This window comes from Leptodactylus fuscus, chromosome 5 (assembly GCF_031893055.1).
Source record: "Leptodactylus fuscus isolate aLepFus1 chromosome 5, aLepFus1.hap2, whole genome shotgun sequence".
Classification (NCBI taxonomy): domain Eukaryota; kingdom Metazoa; phylum Chordata; class Amphibia; order Anura; family Leptodactylidae; genus Leptodactylus; species Leptodactylus fuscus.
The window spans coordinates 214,055,389-214,080,555 of NC_134269.1; the positions used below are offsets into that span (position 1 = coordinate 214,055,389).

General features: G+C 45.7%; 1 protein-coding gene across 1 annotated transcript; it reads left to right on the plus strand.

Annotated features, from left to right (window-relative positions):
- The first annotated feature begins 2,658 nt into the window (after nucleotides 1-2,658).
- On the plus strand, nucleotides 2,659-24,707 carry LOC142204133 (uncharacterized). The gene is made up of 15 exons (XM_075275399.1): nucleotides 2,659-2,730; nucleotides 2,841-2,878; nucleotides 3,753-3,812; nucleotides 6,998-7,054; nucleotides 7,223-7,261; nucleotides 8,970-9,029; nucleotides 10,320-10,364; nucleotides 12,837-12,881; nucleotides 15,888-15,932; nucleotides 19,923-19,964; nucleotides 21,165-21,215; nucleotides 21,566-21,607; nucleotides 23,733-23,771; nucleotides 23,852-23,883; nucleotides 24,417-24,707. Exons 1-15 carry the CDS (start codon nucleotides 2,667-2,669, stop codon nucleotides 24,439-24,441), a joined length of 684 nt encoding a protein of 227 aa, XP_075131500.1. The 5' UTR covers nucleotides 2,659-2,666; the 3' UTR covers nucleotides 24,442-24,707.
- Nucleotides 24,708-25,167: the final 460 nt, after the last annotated feature.

Consider the following 25,167-nt stretch of genomic DNA (forward strand, 5'->3'; position numbering starts at 1 on the left):
GGGGTACCCCCACAGCGCTATGCGCAAGATGAGTTTATATGGGAAAGGTTGCCAGGGACGTCAACCTCTAGTGGGGTGGCATGTAAGAGGGTGAAACAGCCCCTGTGTAGTGAATGTGCAATGTGTAATTGAGTTGGTGTTTTCATAACCTGACATTTTGTTGTTTGACCACGAGAGGTCGCTGTTGCAAGATAACAAGTAAAAGGAAAAAGGCTGTATGCCCCTGGAAGATTGATGTGGAAACCCTGATCGTTGTAGGAAGGTTCTAGGAGCCATTTTGAGTCAGAGTGTGCTGGACTCTAGAGAGGAGAGAGCTGTGGAGACATCACTGTGCAGAGAGGGTCCTTGGAGGGAGAAGCCACAGCAAGAATAACTGTGGATTTGAGACTTTCAGAGTCTGTCCAGACACCATCCTAAGGAGAAGATTACTGTCAGAGACTTGGCTGAGAAGTGAGACTGTCAGTGAGACCGCACGCTGTCCGAGGAGCTCCTCCTCACCCGGATGCTAACAGAGACTAAAAGGTACCCAACAGAAGTAAGCGTGCACGCACCACACTGCAAGTTTTGCACCATATTGCTGGGACTGAGTAAAAAGCCTGTAGTTAGTTAGTTAGGTATAATCATCACCCCAGGCTGCAATACTGGTGAACTATCTACCTGTCTGGTAAAAGGACTAAGTCACAGAGGATTTCTACAGAGTTATATCTCCCAGAGAGGGACTTTTAAGGAAGTCTGGGAGCAACATTTAGTTTAACTTTACACTGTTTGGCTTGCAAGCTAACCAACTATTATACTTGCTTAGTTGTACTTGGTTTGGGGGGAATTTAGTAGTATTGTGATAAGATTGTAAACCCTGGTGTTACACCGCCGGATGCCTGTGTCACACACACTGAATTGTTCCTGTGTAATAGGGTAATAACAGGTTACAGGCAGCTGCATAGGGGCAGCCTGCATGTAGGTAAAAGCTTGGAGTATATTGAAGGCCACACTAGTGGGCACCGTGCTGTATAACACCAGGGTCCCAGCCTCTAGGCTGTGTAAATGTAATACCTGGGAGTGTTCTTTTGGACAAAAGAGGTTATCTAAACTAAGTAAAGTCCTATCTTGGTTAAATTGAATTGGACTCACTTCCTTTGTTCGTGACTTCGCTGTATCCTGGGGAGCCCACCTCGGTACACGGCTTACACATCTGCAGCGCAGGCCAGCTGGAACATTCCCAGGTACAGAAGATTGTCTGGGGCTGATGGAAGGGAATGGTTTGTCAGCTCATGGTGGACAGTGAGACACGGCCATTATACACATCATTATAGCTGGGCAGACATAGAAAGTATAGTATATATAGAGGCAGCCAGGATCAGACCTCTACGAGCAACAATGGTATAAAGGTTTTAATAAAAAAAAAAATTACAGGAAAATAAATACATTTATAGGAGACTGCAAAACTAAAAAGAAAACAATAGCTGGGCAATAATTCTCAACACTCCAAAGACACCTGTTAACTAGAGATGAGCGAATATGCTCGATCGAGTACCTCGGCCGCATAGCTCCCGGTGCAAACACACTTCCGGGGCTTCGAATTTTTACTGCCCCTCCCACCTTCCCTGCCGCCGGGAGCTATGCAGCTGAGGTATTCGATCGAGCATATTCGCTCATCTCTACTGTTAACCTTACATTTAGCAATCTATTCAGTTATACAGTAAAGAAAATATAAATAAGGCATGTGATGCATTGGGACCCGAAAGATGGAGACCCTTTCTGCTTAAAAAGAAATTACATGCAGAAACCCGCGGACCCCTATACTATACCCCCCTATACTATACGCCCCTCATCACAGCATAATGTCCCACAGTGGCCCTCACACAGTATAATGTCTCATAGTGGCCCCTGCACACAGTATAATGTCCCATAGTGACCCCTCCACTCAGTATAATGTCCCATAGTGGCCCCTCATCACAGTATAATGTCCAATAGTGGCCTCTCATCACAGTATAATGTCCAATAGTGGCCCCCCCACACAGTATGTCTCATAGTGGCCCCTGCACACACTATAATGCCTACACTGGCCCCTCCACACAGTATAATGTCCCGTATTGGCCTCTCCATACAATATATTCTGCTATGGGACATTATACTGTGAGGAGGGGACACTATGGGATATTACTGTATACTGTCTGGGGCCACTTTAGGACATTATAGTGTGTGTAAAAGGGACGTTATACTGTGTGGGGACCAGGAAAGGTGACGGTATGCTGGTGGGGGAGGGGGGGGGCTTCAGTTTGCTAGGGGTTCAGTCTTTCTCTCAGGTAGCACACTAACCAATTTTGCGCTTTCCTCACCAGAGCCGAGGGATCCATGTCAATGGCTTGCAACAGTTCACATATTTTTTTCTACATAATTCTAACGTTCTTGTCTGTGCAGAAGATAATTGTTATTGTCTCCTCCTTGTGCTAATATTTGTTCCCTATAGATGACGTCACAGTCACTGGCAAATCTGCGCTGTTGACTTAGATGGTGCCAAGTGTTTGAACAGACTTTAGAAGGTTTGGTGTACGCGTATTCCTTTTTAATACTTGAGAGACTACGTTGAGCGCTCACTTCCCTTCTGTTCACAGCTGTGTTATACCGACTTCATTACGCTGATCAGATTTAAGATCCAAAGACTGGACATGAAGATCGCTGTTGTCTTCTTTCTGGTGGCTGTAACTGGCCACAGTGCAAAAGTTCCTAATGGTAAGCACAGAACACGGAAATCCTATAGAAATCTATTGTAATTCCTATTGTTGTATTACCATTGTCTATGATATAGCGGAATAGTCATGTTACTCTACTTTTCATTGCAGGAGTGGCACTTACTGATTGTCTAACCGAAGTCCTAAAGGTTCTGTATCAATTTCTTAGATTCCTTTGGCTTTATGTGTGATCTGCTTTCATCTATGTTATTATCTATTACAAGGGTCAGCAACTTACAGCACACCAGATGCTGTGAAACTACAACTCCCAACATGCTCAATTCACTTCCATGGGAGTTTCAAGAACAGCAGAGCAAGTGTGCATGCTGGGAGTTGTAGTTTTACAACAGCTGAATTGATGAAGGTTGCCGACCCCTGACCTATTACATGTTTATGCTCCAATAAGTAGCGTGTTATCCAGTATATCAGGAATAAGTCATCTGAGCCGTAATAGAATATCATGTAAACACTACAATAATAAGATTTCTATAGGTGTCCCCATGTACATGTACTGTATTTATACCAGAGGTAGGCGCTACTATGCAGGAATATACAACATCAATCATGTATTGTATCTATGCCTTGCTCATTTGATGACTGAGAAGCGGAGAACTCACAAATCTGGCCACCGGTGAGATTATCTACAGTCTACATCAGGATTCAGTAACCTTCGGCACTCCAGCTGCTGTGAAGCTACAACTCCCAACATGCTCCATTCACTTCCATGGGAGTTCTAAGAACGGCAGATCAAGTATGCATGCTGGGAGTTGTAGTTTTACAACAGCTGGCGTGCCGACCCCTGATCTACATCATGTAACTTTCTAACAGGTCACAAAATAATTACTTTTGTTAAGAGCTACTTTGATCTATTTCACATGAACCTTTTACTATAAGTGTAATTATAATATCTCCTGCCGGTAGATACATGTCTTTCCAGATGTCTCCACTACAGGACAGATTGTGTAATGCTGACAACTCACAAGCTGCCCTAAGTGACATTTATATTTTTATTGTTTTTAATAGAAGGCTCGAGATATTGCTCTAGACACATTCATATTATGCGGCGCCGATAAGAAAGACCAGGTAAATATCTTCTTTCATAAAACATATCAATGTCTATCATATGGGTCAGGTTCATACAGCGAAGGTCTTGTAGATATTTTATTTTAGGAAACAAAATGGGATCAGATCCTTAAGAGAGTAGAATTAAAGGGGACGTTTCAGCACCTAGCCCCCACTATTCCCAAGCAATCAATGCTGTAAGCCTGCCAGACACCGCCCACCTGATATTACAGAGCTTACATAGCTCATCAGGAATCAAAACTAACTGCACTTATTGCTCAGGAATGGTGACAGATACTAAGAGCTAGAATTAGTGGAAGTGGTGAAAGGTCCTCGTTAACCACTTCCGGAATGCACAAAGACTATGTACGTCCAGGCAATCCCTCTCTTGATCGGCAAGGACATACTGGTAGATCCTTGCTGTTTTAAGCAGCTACACAATTTTGTGTTATTACAGCTGGAGCTTCCCTAGAGAAGGCAGGGATTTATTACCATCCCTGCCAGCGCCGCACCTCCCATGAGGCGACCTGAAGCGACCGCTTCAGGCAGCGCTATGCCAGGGCCCCGGGAGGGCGGCATTTTTGCCGACCTAAGCCAGTCCAGGACAAGCTGTCCTCATCACAGGTTCTAGCTCCACCCCCAATGACAGAATACAAAATAAAAATTGCCGTAACGGAAAGGAAAAACTATTTTAGGCCGGGGCGAAAATAAATCCCTCTGTGTCGCCAAAGACGCAGAAATTAGTTGAATAACCCAAATGATAAAAAAAAATGTTATGCCCTCAAACTGCACATGCTAAAAAAAAAAAAATCAAAACTAAAAATGTGTCTGGTCCTGAACCTGAGAAATTGGGCCAGTACTTTTTTTTTTTTTTTTTTTTTTTTTTTTTTTTTAAGGACAGTCCAGAGGGCTCAAGACTGGCACAGCATGGGCGTAGTTCCTCAGCGAAACAGTGTCAGGCACAATCTGGACCAGTCCTGGTCAAAGTGTCATCGATACCTGAATCTAAAATCTCATTCACTTTGCTGCGTTTCCACAACATGGGTCAAGGCAGCTTATTCAATCAATCATATTTATTCCAAAAAATGTTCCTCCCCCTTGTAGAGCCTTAACAAATGTGTCCTAGATTTCTCTGTTTCTTACCATTTTTATTTTTCAGAAATAAGGTCTAGGGAACAAGAGAATAATCTACAACAGGCATGTCAAACATGCGGGCCGCATGCGGCCCTTTACAGGCATATCTGCGGCCCGCATAAAAGTCTCAAACTTTGTCTCTAAACTTTAGCCGCAGATGTAGACGCGGCTAAAGCAAGGAGCTGAGCTGTGCCAGCTCCTTGCTTTAGCCGCTGCTACTCGCTGTGTAGACGCGATGTGATGACGTCACATCGCGTCTACAACTGTTAGCGCGCGAGAGAGAGCGGCGGGGGAGCGAGGACTCGGAGTCGTCGGAGAAGGTAAGTTTAATGTGTGTACACATAGAGGTGGAACGTGAATCTGGGGGCAGATGAAGGAGGGGACAGCATGACACTGGGGGCAGAAATGGGGAGGACATGAATCTGGGGGCAGAGATGGAGGGATATGAATCTGGGGGCAGAGATGGAGAGGACATGAATCTGGGGGCAGAGATGGGGGACATGAATCTGGAGGGAGAGATGGGGGACATGAATCTGGGGGCAGAGATTGGGGGACATGAATCTGGGGGCAGAGATTGGGGGACATGAATCTGGGGGCAGAGATGGGGGACATGAATCTGGGGCCAGAGATGGAGGGATATGAATCTGGGGGCAGAGATGGAGGACATGAATCTGGAGGGAGAGATGGGGGACATGAATCTGGGGGCAGAGATTGGCGGACATGAATCTGGGGGCAGAGATTGGGGGACATGAATCTGGGGGCAGAGATGGGGGACATGAATCTGGGGGGAGAGATGGGGGGCATGAATCTGGGGGCAGAGATGGAGAGGACATGAATCTGCAGGCAGAGATGGAGGGGGGACTTGAATATGGGGGTAGAGATGGAGGGGACATGAATCTGGGGGTTAGAGATGGGGGACATGAATCTGAGGGCAGAGATGGAGGGGGCACGAATATGGGGGGACATGAATCTGGGGGCAGAGATGGAGGACATGAATCTGGAGGGAGAGATGGGGACATGAATATGGGGTCAGAGATGGAGGGGACATGAATCTGGGGGCAGAGATGGGGGACATGAATCTGGGGGGAGAGATGGGGACATGAATCTGGGGGCAGAAATGGAGAGGACATGAATCTGGGGGCAGAGATGGAGAGGACATGAATCTGGGGGCAGAGATGGAGGGGACATGAATCTGGGGGGAGAGATGGGGGACATGAATCTGGGGGCAGAGATGGAGAGGACATGAATCTGGGGGCAGAGATGGAGGGGACATGAATCTGGGGGCAGAGATGGAGGGGACATGAATCTGGGGGCAGAGATGGGGGACATGAATCTGGAGGGAGAGATGGGGGACATGAATCTGGGGGCAGAGATGGAGAGGACATGAATCTGGGGGCAGAGATTGGGGGACATGAATCTGGGGGCAGAGATTGGGGGACATGAATCTGGGGGCAGAGATGGGGAGGACACGAATCTGGGGGAAGAGATGGGGTTTCTTTTCATACCTTCCTGAAAAGTTTAACAACTTTAAAAAGTTTGCCACAAAGATTATGGCAATGTTTGGTTCAACCTATGTTTGCAAACAGTTATTTTCTTTTATGAAACTAACAAAATCTTCTCAGAGAACAAGGCTGACTGATCACCACTTATCATCATCTTTGATCAAAGTAGGCACTGCGTTGTCATTTCAGCCTGATATACCAACAATTGTTAGCACAAAGAGGTGTCAAGCCTCAGGACAAAACACTAAAAATGATTGAAAAAAATGACAGCAAATAAATGTTTAGTTTTTAATTGCTGTATTTTTGTTAAATATATTAGTTGCTGTTGCGCACTGCAAATATATGTTGCTGTTACATATTACTACTTCATATCCTGTTTTCATGAGTGCTGTTAAAATACGTGTGTGACATTAGCTGCTGTGTGCGGCCCTCGCAACAACCTCTTGTTACTCATGTGGCCCTCGGGTTACCCTGAGTTTGACATGCCTGATCTACAATATGCTGGTTCTAGAGTTATATTACACAATCTTGTACAAATTTCCGGCTCATCTTCTTTATATTGTGTTTTAGAAATTTGTGACAGATGAGCAGTGGATTAATGTTCTTTCGCGTATAAAAGAGTCTTCGGTAAGTTTTTCTTTTGGCTATGATGAAGATCTGTATTTATGTACTTTCGTTTCTAGTATACGGTATAATGTACTAGACAACAGTTTGTGCAGAATATTTTGTTACTGCCATAATACCTACTAATGTCCTACAACACTAATTATATACTATCTATTAATTATTTTACAGAAAAAATGTGGTCCTGTCCTAAATGTTCCTGAGACCAGGGTAAATGCTACTAATATTAGTGAAAGTTTGTGTATTTGGATGTTTGTTCCTCAATTAGATTAGCTTCAAATTTCACACATACATTACTTGGGTCCGGGATTGAAACATAGGCTACTTTAAATCCACGTACACCACCGGACTTCGCGGCCGCGACTGGTGATTTTCACGGAGTAAGTTGCTGAAGGACCTGAGATGATGTCATCCCAGGCCCTTCAGCCTTTCACTCGGTTGGCTGGCGGTACTGCGTGGGCGGCGCTAGCCATCGGGCAGCAAGCAGAGGAACATGGCGTCTCACAAACCTCCGGCGTGTCCCGAACAAACCGCCGTAGTGTGTGGCCGCCACAACTGCATCGCCTGTGCTGGCTGTGTGCGCTTACCGTGGGTCTGAACTGGTCCGCCGCACATGTACAAGAGGTCACCTGCGCCACTGCCAGAAGGGTCTGTTCGGCCTGCTGTTCCGCAGCTGCCTATGCAGTCTGTGTGTCAGTCGGAGAGGTAGTGATCGTGCAGCCTGTGTCTGCACTCGTGCACACTGTCGCACACTGGGGAGGTGCTCAGGGGTGGTGGTTGTGGGGGGTGCCTGCCAGGAGGGGGGGAGGTTAGAGGGGGGACGCGGGGGAGGGAGCCTGGGGAGGGAGCGCCACTTGGCTGAGGAGCGACAGTCAGGGGTCAAGGGAGGGAGAGGGTAGCCGGTGCGCCATGACAAAGGGCGCAGGGAGAGGCAGGTTCCGCAGGGAGTGCCCTGGGGAGGGGGGGCAGGGCCGTGAGATAAAGAGGGGGGATGCGGGACATTGAAGGAGTATCATCGCTGAGGACGAAACCGGTGCGGGGCAGGGGGGGAGCCAGTGCAAGGTGGTAGGTAGAGAGGCTGCGGGGACAGGCGATGGGCAAACGGGGTCAGGGTGCGCAGGGGTCAATGTGGGGCCACACGAAGAGTCCTAACCAAACACCAATGCCTAAATATAAGCGGCACAACACCAACCCGCAGACGAAGTGGGGCCACAAAGCAGACTGCGCAAGCGCATAGGCCACAGGAAAATGGCCGCTTGCACAGTATTGTTAGCAGCCATTTTCCCGTGGCCTGTGCGCTTGCACAGTCTGCTCTGCCCGAGGCCTAGAAGTTACAAGCCTGCGCCGGAAGAAGACATTGAAGATGACGCTGCGGACGAATAAGGAGGCGGCGCTGGAGACACTTCTCTGGCAGCGGTGGGGATGCCCCTATCGCTGTTTGAGCGCTGGGGCCCGCCCCATCGCTGCAAGAGTACTCATTTGCATACCGGTAAAAAACTGTGTTTCTAAGGAACGGTGCAGCGGAGACCACGTCTAAAGGTAAGAGACAAATAGCCTTTCTAAAGGCTATTCCGACATCTTATCCACAAAAAAAAAAAAAAAAAAAGGTTTTAATGGTAGAATCCCTTTCATGTCATGCCTCAAAGCAACAAAGTGTTCCTCTATACAGACTTATTGAGCATTATTTCGGTAGAGCAAAGCTCGCTGCTCTACCAATAACTTCCCTGAGTTATGAAAACCGCGTAGTTCAGTGAGCTTTTTCTGCAATGTTTGGATGGGGCCTCGGCCTTAAGGGTACGTTCATATTGAAGACAGCCATACTTTATATTAGTGATCTGTATTGAAGCACAAAATAATGTGAATAGAAAGAACTCTATAGTTTTCTGCCATTCACAGTGTTAATGTTATATCATTTCAGCCTGACCTTGTGGGAAGCCCAGCTAGATCTGTTATTTATGAAGACGTAGCACCACGCCTTGTAAGTTATATTTCTAACACGCCATATTGTGCACATAATTCTACACCGCAGTCACATGACTACTTGTGTATATTGTTCTCTCTTGAGTATAAAACACGATTTATCTGCTAGTAAAGAAACAAGTTTCATGAAAGGCTCAGCAAGAAGACGTGGTATCCATGTTGTATTCATGTCAGCTTGTCCTGCACACAGCTCTGTGTAATAGGGGATTGTGGAGAAATAACACATACCTCCCAACCGTCCCGATTTCTGCGGGACATTCACAAATTTGGGCGGAGCCAAGTTTGCCATATTTTGTCCCTCTTTCGGCTCTTCGAAAGTTGAGAGGTATGATAACATAAGTATCACGGTCACACTGCTGGAGGGATCAGTCCTCAATCCCAGCAGGGCTAATACAGGAGGAGTCCACAGCTCAGGACACCGGAGCAACTGCAGACAGAACATTCATTATATAGACACTTTGTAATACTTGGTTCCTCCTGTGGTAGCGCTGCAGGAACATGTCACACTGGCTGGCAGATTCCCCCACAGGTTACGGCTCCTCGCCCTGTAGTCAGTTTATTATGAAGGGACCATTATAATAAAACCAGATAACCAAAGTCTTCTAAGACTGTATTCACACTTACTAATTAGAGATTTTTCACCACTATGGTAAATGCCTCATTCCAGGGTGTAATTCTGGTCTCATGTAGTCCGCTCTGTTGCACATGGATTCGTATTTAGTAAATAAATGAGTTTTCCAGGATTTAACTATTGATGCTGTATTCTTAGGATAGGTCATCAGTATCAGATTGGTGGTGGTCTGACACCTGGGACCCCCACCGATCAGCTATTTCATCCGCACTCTGGAGTCTGCTCCTCCCTCTTAACCAGTGAAGTCGCCTTCATCAGTCACATGGCCTGTATGCAGCTCAGTCCTATTCTAGTGTATGAGACTAAGCTGCAATACCAAGCACAGCCACTATACAAACTATGGCACTGATGCAGTGACGATGCCGCAACACTTGTCCAAACGCTGCAGCCTCTTCAAACAGCTGATTGCAGCGGGGTGGGGAGATGTGGGCAATTGTGTGGACCCCTACCATTCTGTAATTGATGACCTATACTAAAGTTCATGTAAGTACCAAAGTCCTGGATACCCATTTAAAGGGGTTGTCCAAGACATACTAAGAATTAACCCCTAAACTAAACCTGAAGAGAAAAAAACTTGCTGATGTCACTTGCTTGTAAGATTTCTGTTTCTTGCTTGACATTATTTAGGATTTTTATAACATTTCTTTTAACTTGTAGGAAGCGGCTTATGGTAAAGATATGATGGATGCCGTCCACACTGTGGTATGAAATCTCTATCACTATGTAGATATATGTAGATAAATAAGTCTTATTCCCCACTACACTAATATAAAACATATAGGAAGACTAGCTTCTGCCCGCAACGTCATCTGCGGGTTGTTGTTGGCGATGAGCCCCTAATAATTAGCCAAATGTGGTTGGCGGTAATCCGCCTGTGTCCACGTCTCGGCTCTAATACATCTGTGCATATGCGCAGCAGCCCCAGCTGTATGCACATCCGTATGGAGAACAGAGCAAGCTGTGATACTGTGCTGCCTCAGCTCGTCTACATCGGGCAATTTGGATCACAGGGGTTGTCTTGTCTGAGTGTCCTAGCAGCGTCTGTGTTGGAAATGGCTGCTGGTGAAATTTGACACATTTCTCCCTCCCCCCCAACACAATCCGAAGACCACATGCCCCTGTGTTACGCACAGAAACTGCTGGCACGCTGCCTCAGCACTGCTACATCTGCTAATTTTGGATTACAAGGTTTGTGTTGTGTGAGAGTGTCTGAGCAGCTTGTGTGTTAGACACGGCTGAACGGATGTTGCTGAAATGTACAACAGTTCTCCCCCATACGAGGCAGAACAACAGATTCCCCGTACTACTTACTGAAACTGTACAGCCGATATACTCCTCTTGTCCATACACAGCCTGCATGTTCTGTAGTCTCCTGATCTTCCATGAGACTCCATTTTCTTCAGCTTTCACACTGTCCGGCTCCCTCCTGTTTAGCTCCGCCCCCAAATTAGCATGTAGCTCAGCCCATGATCCTATGGGACGGCTGAAGGGCCTGTAATGACGTCATCAAAGGTCCTCAAACGTAGTGTGTGTGTAAATTCGTGCTTAACGGTCATGTAGTGACGTCATTTACCGGGATAAAAAGTAGCCTATATTTTAATCGGGGTTCCTATCTATCTCTGTGCCAAATTGCAGCCAAATCCGTTAAGCCGTTTTTGCGTGATTAAGTAACAAACATACAAACCTTTCACATATATGATAGGATAGAGGATTTATAATAGGATAGGATTTATAATAGGATAGGATAATAGGATAGGATAGGATATTCCTGATGGATCTGTTTACTCTCTATGGGATAAATGTACATACACAGCGCTAAAGGCTGTAATTTTTTCATACATCAGGGACACCGCTATGTAATATCTGCCTATAATAGAAGTCAGTGGGGTGCTATATGCAGATATATTACACACACATTTTACAATTTTCATAAAACGCAAACATTTCACCCAGATGTGTTGCCTTTAAGCAAAGATCAAATTAAACACAAAAGGATATCTGTTTGTATAAATAGGGGTCGCAACCTTGAGCATCCTAAACTATAACTCCCAACATGATCCATTCACCTTTATGGGAGTTCTAAGATCAGCAGAACACGTATGTATGATGGGAGTTGTAGTGCTGAAGGTCGCCTACCCCTGGCCTAAGGTGTCAGACTTATGGACGCTTATTCCATCCATTTACAACATAGACATCTACAATTTTTAGTAACTTTATAATTTTCTTAAAATATTGAAGATAAAAATCATTCAGTATGGTGCGAAGCAGACCTAAGCCTAGGCTTTAAAAACAAACCCTCTGAAGCTGGGGCCACACACAGAGAACACACTACTGAACCTCCATCAGGGATGTTATTGGCTGCAGTAGTGACTTAAAGGGATAGTGCCATTAAGAATACATCCCCTATAGAGTTGAGTGATCGGGATCGGAAAAGATCGGATCCCCATCGGTGATTGAGTAAATTTCACGATCGCGATTGGAATTCCTATCCCGATCTTTTCCAGCGGTATCGAGGTCGGAGGTTATCTCAAGATCGTCTCAACCCTAAAAGTGACTTTTCCCATAGAGAAGCATTGATTGGAAAAGATCGGATTCCGATCAGCAATCGAGTAAATTTCACGATCGGGATCGGCTGGAAAATGATCGGGAATCGGAAATCGATCCTGAAATCTTAAGATCGGCTCAACCCTAATCCCCTATCCACAGGACAGAGGGTACAGGTAAGATAGCCGGGGGGCGACTGCCAGGTGATCAGGAGAATGGAGGACCCAAGTCCCCGTAATGCCTGTGGATGAAGTGTCAGTGAGTTTGTGTGGCCAGCACTCCACTCCCTGCTATGGGGCTGCAGGTGCTGGTGGAGGCTGCATTATCCATAGCAATGAATGGATTGCTGCTCACATCAGCGCCCTGCCGATACATTTTACTTTAGATGGGTCTATCAGTCCTTCTGTCATCTGTCTTCCCCTATCTTGTGGTCAACATGACATCTGTTCTGTATCATAATGAACAAACATAGATGGGGCTCATCCTAGTAAGACTGAGGGTGGAAACACACATTGAGAATCTATGAAGGAGACATGGGGGTTTTCCACTTCTGGGTTTGGTTTACATAATTGTATAAAAAAAAACTGAAAGTGATGACTCAAACTAATAGTGACCAAAATTATTTTACAGGTACAAACTGTGATCACAGTTGATTGTTTGCCTCAGATCTTAGGGGTATGTATGACACATGTACCACTGCTTGGTGTACAGATACAAGTCATTTTATGGCATAGGAAATGGAATTTACTAAAACTCTGCGTGTGGAAGGATAGACTGACATAAATAACACAGGATAGGACAGTAAAAATAATAAAACTTCTTCATTTTCCAGCTGCCGGACTCCTACGCAGTGGCGTAACTACCAAGGTAGCAGGGGTAGCAGCTGCCACAGGGCCCGGGATATTAGCAGGCCAGTGACAGCCGCTACCCCTGCGTTTTTTTCTCTTTTTTTAATAGGCCGTTACCGGCTGGAGTTACGCCAGCCAGTAAGAGACCCTATTTACTTACCGATCCTGGCAGGGGCTGGGATCGGTAAGTGACGCCACGGGACCCACAAGCACTATCATTATACTCGGGATCTTTTCAGACCCCCAAGTATAACGATCGGAGGCCCCGGAAAGGTAAGGGAACATAATAAACATGTTACTTACCTTTCCACACTGCGGGCAGGCTTCGGGCCTAGATGTGTGATGTCTCTGACGTCACATGACCGAGGCCTGCATCCTGGGTCATGTGACGCGAGTACGTCATTAAAGAAGGCTGACACCACCGAAGACTGCAGCGGAGCGGGAGATAGATAAGTGACAGTGGTTTTTTTTATGTTTGTTTCCCTCCTGGGTCTCCGATTATTATACTCTGGGATCTGAAAAGACCCCAGAGTATAATGATTGTTCATGGGTGTCTATTATGGGACATAATACTGTGTACTGGGGCCACTATGGGGATAATACTGTGTACTGGGGCCACTATGGGGATAATACTGTGTGCAGGGGCCACTATGGGGATAATACTGTGTACAGGGGCCACTATGGGGATAATACTGTGTGTAGGGGCCACTATGGGGATAATACTGTGTGTAGGGGCCACTATGGGGATAATACTGTGTACAGGGGCCACTATGGGGATAATACTGCGTACAGGGGCCACTATTGGGATAATACTGTGTACTGGGGCCACTATGGGGATAATACTGAGTACAAGGGCCACTATTAAGATAATACTGTGTGCAGGGGCCACTATGGGGGATAATACTGTGTACAGGGGCCACTATGGGGCATAATACTGTGTACTGGGGCCACTATGGGGATAATACTGTGTACAGGGGCCACTATGGGGATAATACTGTGTACAGGGGCCACTATGGGGATAATACTGTGTACTGGGGCCACTATGGGGATAATACTGCGTACAGGGGCCACTATTGGGATAATACTGCGTACAGGGGCCACTATGGGGATAATACTGTGTACAGGGGCCACTATGGGGATAATACTGTGCACTGGGGCCACTATGGGGATAATACTGCGTACAGGGGCCACTATTGGGATAATACTGTGTACAGGGGCCACTATGGGTATAATACTGTGTACTGGGGCCACTATGGGGCATAATACTGTGTGCAGGGGCCACTATGGGGATAATACTGTGTACTGGGGCAACTATGGGGCATAATATTGTGTACTGGGGCCACTATGGGGCATAATACTGTGTACTGGGGCCACTATGGGGATACTACTGTGTACTGGGGACACTATTGGGATAATACTGTGTACTGGGGCCGCTATGGGGATAATACTGCGTACAGGGGCCACTATTGGGATAATACTGTGTGCAGGGGCCACTATGGGGGATATTACTGTGTGCAGGGGACACTATGGGACATTATACTGTGTGTAGGGGCCACTATGGGGATAATACTGTGTACTGGGGCCACTATGGGGATAATACTGAGTACAAGGGCCACTATTGAGATAATACTGTGTGCAGGGGCCACTATGGGGATAATACTGTGTACAGGGGCCACTATGGGGATAATACTATGTACAGGGGCCACTATAGGGATAATACTGTGTACTGGGGCCACTATGGGGATAATACTGTGTACAGGGGCCACTATGGGTATAATACTGTGTACTGGGGCCACTATGGGGTATAATACTGTGTACTGGGGCCACTATGGGGATAATACTGTGTACTGGGGCCACTATGGGGATAATAGTGTGTACAGGGGCCACTATTGGGATAATACTGTGTGCAGGGCCACTATGGGGCATAATAGAGTGCGCAGGAATGCGGTGGGGTGGGGGGGTATCAATTGGTCAAGGTCTTCAGTGTCGATCAGGAGGGGGGGGGGGCCATGTCAAAAGTTCGCCGTGATGGGCGCCATGTCAAAAGTTTGCCACGGGGCCCCGCCATTCCTAGTTACGCCACTGCTCATGTGAAATCAGCAGTGGTATCTGTGGCAAGGTCGGGCAGGAAGCTTATTTTTACGGGGTCCTGCTGCGATCTCTGCCTGCCACTGCAAACAATGAAAGGCAGAATTCGGGCGGAATTTGCCTCCATGAGGGGGTGTTTACTTGTGGAAATTTGACGTGGAATTCACATCTTCCTCAAATTCCATCTGAAATACATCATGTAAGGAGTTCTATGTCTGCATGGGCAGAGGAGGAGGGAGCAGTCGGAGCGGCCGCAGGATTGTCCTTGTGATCTGCTGTACTGATTATATGATCACTGAGATCCCAAAATACAGCGCCAACTGCTGGATCTGACCAGACACCTGACTTCATGTAGATGCTACCATTGGTCAGAGTAAAACCCAAGATAAAGTGCTTGCCCCACTCCACCCAACACCAGTGATCATCACTTCCAGACTCCTCCGCCAATGGACAAAGGTCACACCCAATATTGATAGGATTTCTTTATTCTTCATCCACTTCATTTTATTACTTGACAACATAACTATTAACCCTTCTCTTTCTGAAAGCCTTCTTAGTCTGCAGCATTTTTTTTCACCTCTGCCTAAAACCTTTGCACAGTACTGTGTGTCAGAAAGCAGGAGGAGTTCAACACTGGGCCCGCTTCCCCTCTCAGCCCCATAGCAGCTGTGGGGTCTGCCCTCATGGTAAGTACCCCCTGTACATATATAACAGACATGTAGTGATGTGTCATTTTCATTTCTAGGAACAACTTACACAACTTGCTGAGAACTTGGATGACTTTTGTGATGTAAGTAAAGAAAGATCTGACAATATTGTAAACTTACTTGCTTAGTGAAAAGAATATATTTATGTGTGACTTTATTACCGCACAAACCCTATAGGAGAGCTCGAGACCAAAAGTGACAAATGTGCACATGACAGGTACATCCTAAAGGGGACCTCTCACCTCTCCTGACATTTGTATTCTCCATAATATACCAATTCTGGACCATCTTTTCTTATAACTCTGTGTTGTGCTGTTCCTCTGTTATTTCTCCTAGAAATGTAGGAGTAGTTATCCAGCTTGGTGATACCAGTTGGGGGATGGGGGGGGGTGTCCCTGCACAGTCTGATGCTGTCCAAAAAGTGCTGACTATGTAAGACTGTAAAGGGCCAACCTCCAACTGGAAACACCCACTTGGCTAACTACTCAGACACTGCTATGAGGAATAACAGAGGGACAGTACAATACAGAGTCATAAGAAAGATGATGTAGAATTGTATTTACTAAGCCGGACATGTCAGGAGAGGCGACCGATCCCATGTAAGTGCATTTATCTCCTCATACAATGATATAACATGTCCTGACTTATAGTACAGACCAAAAGTTTGGACACACCTTCTCATTCAAAGAGTTTTCTGTATTTTCATGACTATGAAAACTGTAGATTCACACTGAAGGCATCAAAACGATGAAGTAACACACGTGGAATTATATACTTAACAATAAAGTGTGACACAACTGAAAATATGTCTTATATTCTTGGTTCTTCAAAGTAGCCACCTTTTGCTTTGATTACTGCTTTGCACACTCTTGGCATTCTCTTGATGAGCTTCAAGAGGTAGTCACCGGAAATGGTCTTCCAACAGTCTTGAAGGAGTTCCCAGAGATGCTTAGCACTTGTTGGCCCTTTTGCCTTCACTTTGCAGTCCAGCTCACCCCAAACCATCTCGATTGGGTTCAGGTCTGGTGACTGAGAAGGCCAGGTCATCTGGTGTAGCACCCCATCACTCTCCTTCTTGGTCACATAGCTCTTACACAGCCTGGAGGTGTTTGGGGTCATTGTCCTGTTGAAAAATAAATGATGGTCCAACTAAACGCAAACCGGATGGAATAGCATGCCGCTGCAAGATGCTGTGGTAGTCATGCTGGTTCAGTATAAATCCCCAACAGTGTCACCAGCTTGGCACCATCACACCTCCTCCTCCATGCTTCACGGTGGGAACCAGCCATGTACATCAGGCATGTCAAACATGCGGTCTCTGAGACAAAGTTTGAGACTTTTGTGCGGGCCGCAGAGGTGCAAAACTCTTGCAGCTACTCGCTACTACACACTGCTGTGTAGACGTGATGTGACGTGATGACGTCACATCGCGTCTAAATCTTCAGACGGAAGCCGCGCGGGTTGAGCTTCCTCCCCCGGCAGCACCCTCCTATGTCGGCTCATTCATTTGAGCTGACAGCGGAGGGGAAAGCCGCGACCGCGATGGTCGCGGCAGGTTTTGACAAGAGAGAGATGCGGCTCACCGCGTCTCTCTCTGTGTCAAAACCCGCGCGGGCAGTTCACGTGTGAACTAGCCCGAGAGAGTGAGAGAGAGAGTGCGGCGGGGGAGCGAGGACTTGGAGTCGTCGGAGAAGGTAAGTTTAATGTGTGTACGCATAGAGGTGGAACGTGAAACTGAGGGCAGAGATGGAGAGGACGGCATGACACTGGGAGCAGAGATGGGGGACATGACTCTGGGGGCAGAAATGGGGGACATGACACTGGGGGCAGAGATGGAGAGGACGGCATGACACTGGGGGCAGAGATGGAGAGGACATGAATCTGGGGGAAGAGATGGGGGGACATGACACTGGGGGCAGAGATGGAGAGGACATGAATCTGGGGGAAGAGATGGGGGGACATGACACTGGGGGCAGAGATGTGGGGACATGAATCTGGGGGCAGAGATGGGGGACATGAATCTGGGGGCAGAGATGGAGGAACATGAATCTGGGGGCAGAGATGGAGGGGACATGAATCTGGGGGCAGAGATGGGGGGACATGAATCTGGGGGCAGAGATGGGGACATGAATCTGGGGGCAGAGATGGGGACATGAATCTGGGGGCAGAGATGGGTGGACATGAGACTGGGGGGCAGAGATGGGGGACCTGAATCTGGGGGCAGAGATGGGTGGACATGAGACTGGGGGGCAGAGATGGGGGACATGAATCTGGGGCAGAGATGGGGGACATGAATCTGGGGCAGAGATGGGGGACATGAATCTGGGGCAGAGATGGGAGACATGAATCTGGGGGTAGAGATGGGGGGGACATGAATCTGGGGGCAGAGATGGGGGACATGAATATGGGGGGCAGAGATGGGGGATATGAATCTGGGGGCAGAGATGGGGGGATATGAATCTGGGGGGCAGAGATGGGGGGGATATGAATCTGGGGGGCAGAGATGGGGGGATATGAATCTGGGGGCAGAGATGGGGGATATGAATCTGGGGGCAGAGATGGGAGGGACATGAGTCTGGGGGCAGAGATGGGGGGACATGAATCTGGGGGCAGAGATGGGGGGGACATGAATCTGGGGGCAGAGATGGGGGGGACATGAATCTGGGGGCAGAGATGGGGGGGACATGAATCTGGGGGCAGATGAAGGGTGTATATGTAAACAGATAATTTTCTTTTATGAAACTAACAAAATCTTCTCAGAGAACAAGGCTGACTGATCACCACTTATCATCTAAAAAAGATTGAAAAAAATGATAGCAAATAAATGTTTAGTTTTTAATTGCTGTATTTTTGTTAAATATATGTTGCTGTTACATATTACTACTTCATATCTTGTTTTCATGACTGCTGTTAAAATACGTGTGTGACATTAGCTGCTGTGTGCGGCCCTCGCAACAACCTCTTGTTACTCATGTGGCCCTCGGGTTACCCTGAGTTTGACATGCCTGATGTAGAGTCCATCCGTTCACCTTTTCTGTGTCGCACAAAGACACGGTGGTTGGAACCAAACATCTCAAATTTGGACTCATCAGACTTAAGCACAGATTTCCACTGGTCTAATGTCCATTCCTTGTGGTCTCTTCGGCTTGTTGCCTGTCCTTAGCAGTGGTTTTCTAGCAGCTATTTTACCATGAAGGCCGGCGGCTGCACAAAGTCTCCTCTTACCAGTTGTTGTAGAGATGTGTCTGCTGCTAGAACTCTGTGTGGCATTGACCTGGTCTCTAATCTGAGCTGCTGTTAACCTGCGATTTCTGAGGCTGGTGACTCGGAACTTATCCTCCGCAGCAGAGGTGACTCTTGGTCTTCCTTTCTTGGGGTGGTCCTCATGTGAGGCAGTTTCTTTGTAGCGCTTGATGGTTTTTGCAATTGCACTTGGGGACACTTTCTAAGTTTTCCCAATTTTTCTGACTGACTGACCTTCATTTCTTAAAGTAATGATTACCACTCGTTTTTCTTTACTTAGCTACTTTTTTCTTGCCATAATACAAATTCTAACAGTGTATTCAGTAGGACCATCAGTTGTGTTGTGCAGAAGTCAGGTGGATACACCCCCATTTATAAGGCAAGAAATCCCACTTATTAAACCTGACAGGGCACAACTGTGAAGTGAGAACCATTTCCGGTAACTACCTCATGGAGCTCATCAAGAGAATGCCAAGAGTGTGCAAAGCAGGTATCAAAGCAAAAGGTGGCTACTTTGAAGAACCTAGAATTCAAGACGCAGTTTCACACTTTTTTGTTGAGTATATAATTACACATGTGATAATTCATAGTTTTGATGCCTTCAGTGTGAATCTACAATTTTCATAGTCATGAAAATACAGAAAGCTCTTTGCATGAGAAGGTGTGTCCAAACTTTTGGTCTGTACTATATAATCTCAGGCCATTTCATATACCCTTTGGATGTTGACATTGTGAAATTATTTTTGGATAATTTATAGTGTATTGTATATTATATATAAAATATAACAATTTCCTATAAATGACTTGTTATTATTACGTTACCTTCATAGGGAAGCCAAGACCTTACTGTTAAAGAGGTTAAAGAGATTGTGGTAAGATTGTCTCCTTCAGAATATCTCATATTATAATCTTGGAGATAACATTTGACAAAATATGTTTAATATCGATTGATCTCTCACCAGAATTCTATATTCTTAATGAAAAAAAAAAAAGAGGGGAAAAGGAATTTCTAGAAACCGTTTTAGGCTGCCTTCACATGGAGTTTGCGCTCCGCTCATTCTGACATGTAAACATGGCAAGAGTGAGGCGCTTCAAAACAGATCCCATTAACTTCAATGGGTGCCAGCTTACGCGCGTATCACATTGAAAGCAATAGGTAAAAAAGCCTCCCATTGTTTTCATTGGGTAGCGCGCGAGTCACCACTTTTTTCTGAGTAAGACGTCGGAATAGCCTTAAGAAAGGCTATTCTTCTCCTACCTTTTGTTGTCTTCTCCGCGCCGCCGTTCCATAGGAATCCCGGTTCTTGTCGGTATGCAAATGAGTTTTCTCGCAGCACAGGGGGCGTCCCCAATGCTGCAAGAGAACTCTCTCCAGCACCGCCTCCATCTTCATCAGTAGCATCCTCTTCATTTTCTTCTTCCGGCAGTGGCTTGTAACTTCTAAGCCTCGGGCAGAGCAGACTGCGCATGCTCACAGGCCACGAGAAAATGGCCGCTTAGAATACTGTGCATGCGAAAGAAGAGGATGAAGATGATGCTGCTGAAGATGGAGGCGGCGCTGAAGAGAGTTCTCTCGCAGTATTGTGGACGCCCCCAGTGCTGCGAGAGAACTCATTTGCATACCGACAAGAAGCGGGATTCCTACAGAACGGAGAAGACAACGAAAGGTAGGAGAAGAATAGCCTTTCATAAGGCTACTCCGACGTGTTACTCAGAAAAAAAAGTGGTTGTATGATAGGATCTCTTTAAAGCTATTCCTAGTCTTAAAAAATGCGATTGTAATGATAGAATCTCTTTAAGTTTGCGGATTTTTAACTTAAAGAGGACTGATGTGACTAGTTAGGTGCGTCCACCCTCAGCTGGGAACACCTATTTAGCTAACACTGAAAAATGTCTAGAATGAGTAAGAGGAACAGAACAACACAGAGATATGAGAAGATGAGCCTGAGCTGTTATCCCTCTAGTGAGTATAGTATTTACTAAAACAGACACGTCGGGGGGTGACGGGGCCACTATAGTCCTGTTATGTCAGGCATAGACAGCCATGTACAGTGTTTCATTTCTTTCTTTAGAATAAAGTTCACTGTCTGATGGACAAGAAGGCTTTGCGTCGCCTTAATAAGGTAAATCCATTTAGAATCTTCGACTTCTTAAAGAGGATGTTTCATGTCCTCACGCATATGCGGTTTTATATACCACTAGAAATCCGACAGTGTACTGAATTCCTGGTTTGTCCCCTGGGCTGGAGATATCGGTGATGGGGCGAGATAGCAAGACCCTCCCTTTTCTTAGACTATGACCTATAAGGAAATATAAAGGCCGGGATCAAAGTCATCTCTGATCCTGACAGTCACAGCGGGATGTTGGGTGTTACTTATATAATCTTATCTTGTAAGAGGCCAATACATAGATGTTGTGTTATAAATAATACTCGTATCGTGAAGCTTTCTCACTACTTTCATTCTTTATATAGGACATTGACAAATTAACAGGTGATATCGTGGACCCTAAAGGGGTAAGTGCTGCTTATTCTTCCACTTCTGTCTCTTTCTTTACTTCACATATATGTACTTAAAAGGATTTCCTGGGGCTTACATATGTGTGACCTAGCACCGTGGCCTCGTCCCTCTGCTAATGATGTCATATTCAGTGGTCACATGGTACAGCAGCAGCTCAGTCTGATTCGAGTGAGTGGGGCTGAACTGCACCACGACATGTATAATGCTGTGGTTGGTTATCAGTGAGGAGGCCACAGCTGATCTGTGGGGGTACTTGGCGTCGGACCCCCTACAAATTGCATAGTGATCACATTGGGATAAGGAGGTCATGAGCATTCAAGTCCAGAAAACCTATTTAATGGTGAATAAATGAGTTGTTTGGTTTTAGTAAATACTTTAATCGCCTCTGAATCTGGAACATATTATTACATTTATTTACAACTAAGTTGTGCCGTGCCTTTGCTATTTTTCTGGGAAATATGGGAACAAATTTGACAAGTGGATGATAACAAATGGGGGGGTGTCCTTACCTAATCTGATACTGTTCTATCAGTGCTGACAATGGCAGGGTAATAGGAATAGGAGGAATAACAGAGGAACAGCACAACTCAGAGTAGTAAGAGAAGATGTAATAGTATTGTTATCCTTGGATAGGTCACCCGGGATGGCTGAGATCAGCAGATAGAAGAGACCACTGCATTTCAATGCCAGAAAACCTAGCACAGCCCATACATTATACAGCTACATTGGCTGATTTTGCAGCTCAGCCCCATTCTGTTGTGCTGCACACAGGTCATGTGACCAATGACTGTCATGTCAGCCGGCCTGTGAAGCTGAGGCCGCACTCATGGAGCAACGTCACTTAAAACAGCTGATCCACAAAGGAAACTTTCATTGATAACCATAAGGGTCCACGCACTGCACGCACGCACTGATTTGGCCACAAAACTCGAGTAAAAAAGAAGTGCTGTAAAACTGAAACCCGTTGAGTTCAATGGGTTCCGTCTTACCTGCGCTGCCCATTGAACTCAATGGAAGGCTTTTTTTACCTATCTCTTTCAATGTGTTAACACGTGTACGCTTAACGTGCTTAACACATTGAAATCAATGGGTTAAAAATAACCTTCCATTGAGTTCAATGGGCAGCATGCGTAAGACGGAACCCATTGAACTCAACGGGTTTCAGTTTTAGGGTGCATTCACACTGAGTAAACGCTAGCTTATTCTGAACGTAAAACACGTTCAGAATAAGCGGCGTCTAAAGCAGCTCCATTCATTTCTATGGGAGCGGGGATACGAGCGCTCCCCATAGAAATGAATGGGCTGCTTCTTTCACTCCGTGCAGTCCCATTGAAGTGAATGGGGAGTGCCGGCGTATACGGCAAGCTCTGCTCATGCCGGAGCGTACACGCCGGCACTCCCCATTCACTTCAATGGGACTGCACGGAGTGAAAGAAGCAGCCCATTCATTTCTATGGGGAGCGCTCGTATCCCCGCTCCCATAGAAATGAATGGAGCTGCTTTAGACACCGCTTATTCTGAACGTGTTTTACGTTCAGAATAAGCTAGCGTTTACTCAGTGTGAATGCACCCTTACAGCGCTTCTTTTTTACTCGAATTTTGTGGCCAAATCAGCTCCACAAAACTCCATGTGTATGGACCCTAAAAGATCAATCCTATAAGCCTGGAAAAGTTATCTTAAAGGGATCCTATTATTCAATCACGATTTTTTCTCATTAGCACATTGGAATAGCCTTAAGAGGCTATTTTTCTCCTACCTTTCGTTGTCTTCTCTGCGCCGCCGTTTGCTTGAAAATCCGTTTTTTGTCAGTATGTAAATTAGTTCTCTCGCAGCACTGGGGGTGGGCCTCAGCGCTCAAACAGCACTGGGGGCGTCTCCAATGCTACCAGTGAACTCTCCAGTGCCACCTCCATCTTCTTCTGGAACAAGGTCTTCACCAACTTCTTCCGGCGGTGTCTTCTAACTTCTAGGCCTAGGGCAAGCCGACTGCGCATTCCCGCCGGCCACAAGAAAATGGCCGCTTTCAATGATAAGATTCCCGGTGTGACCATTGTGTCCTGTTCTTCAGTTTTCATGAATCTATCGAGAAATTATTATTGTATTGCTTTCTCTTTCTGCAGAATGTTGGTGATTTTCTCAATAAAAACTTGTGTCCTGTGGTAAGTGTTTTGACCACTTTATGCAAAACTACGATAGACCCGTATTGTACCTGATGTGTAATACGGTTTCTCTGTTTTAGTTTGAACTTTTGGATCCATTAATTACTAATTCGTAAGTAATCCCTGGTACCTGGAGTGTTGTTATTCATGTCATTATTACTTGCCTACAATACAAGATATTATTAGTACAGAAGACCTCCCGCTGGTGGTCACATGGGCAAAGCTTCTGTGTCTGCTCGATCACCATCCATCATCCACGGAACAGGACTCAACCAGGAGCACGCATAAACCACTTATTTTAGGGTAGAGGGGTGTTCATTTTACCCAGACCTGATGACCTACAGAATATTAATATTATTATATTAATATATTGTTTAATGCTATAGCAGATGGGTTCATATATATGATATCCACAGTCCACCATGAATGACGACCACTTCCCAGTCACACATCTTACACTCGCCTCTCCCGGGGTCCAGGTTGGCTCATCTCTTACAGTAATAGACATGTCAGTGAACAACCATTCACATATCCCTTCCCCTTCAGCACTGAGGAATATCCGTCTGCTCGGAGCTGTCAGTCACTGCTCCGGGGAGTGTCTATAATAGTAACACAGCAGTAACATATGATTTATATCTGTTACAGCACTCTGAATGAACTCAGTACATGAAGGTCGTCTCACCGGCTCCAAACACGATGCAATGACTTCTTCAATCACATATAACCAGTAGACGCAATCTCTTCTCTTTTCTGCATCTCGTAAACAAGCGCGCCTGAAAATTTTCCAACTTGTGAGGAGTAAGATCCCGACATATAACACACAAGAATCACCGGTGATGATGTGATCACATTGCTAATCTATAACAACGTATTATGCGTATCAGAGGAAACATTTTCATGAATTTCTTTGCTTTCAATAGATTAATAAAAATTCAGCAGAGCAAATCCAAAAATGTAATTTACTTTGCTTTATGTTAAACTTATTATTATTATTATTATTATTATTATTATTTATTCATTACTTTTACACATCATTTCATAGTGCTGGACATTATTAGATTCATTCCATGAATAGTAGGTCAGAGATGTACAGTGGGGGAATTGGTTGTTTAGAATCAACACATGTATGATGTCAATATCAATCTTTAAAAGATGTGTAAATGGGAGACGTTATCTGCCGAAACAACTCCACACAGAACATAAGAGAGGAGAAGGACAGAACAGGAAGCCACACCATGTGAACAAATCCAGAAGATGCCAGGAGACCCCAGAAATCACTCAAAACCCCGCTAAAGGTATTAACCTATTAATAGCAACAACTGACCTTTTTTTAAAAAAAAAAATGTGGGTTGTTTTGCCCAGAAAATCCCTTTAAGGGGCTAACCTAAGCCAATAG

Coding starts and splice junctions, on each gene's coding strand:
- LOC142204133 (XM_075275399.1), top strand. CDS start 2,667: ATGAAGATCGCTGTTGTCTTCTTTCTGGTGGCTGTAACTGGCCACAGT. Junction 3,813..6,997: donor GCGCCGATAAGAAAGACCAG/GTAAATATCTTC, acceptor ATTGTGTTTTAG/AAATTTGTGACAGATGAGCA. Junction 23,884..24,416: donor GATCCATTAATTACTAATTC/GTAAGTAATCCC, acceptor TATCTGTTACAG/CACTCTGAATGAACTCAGTA.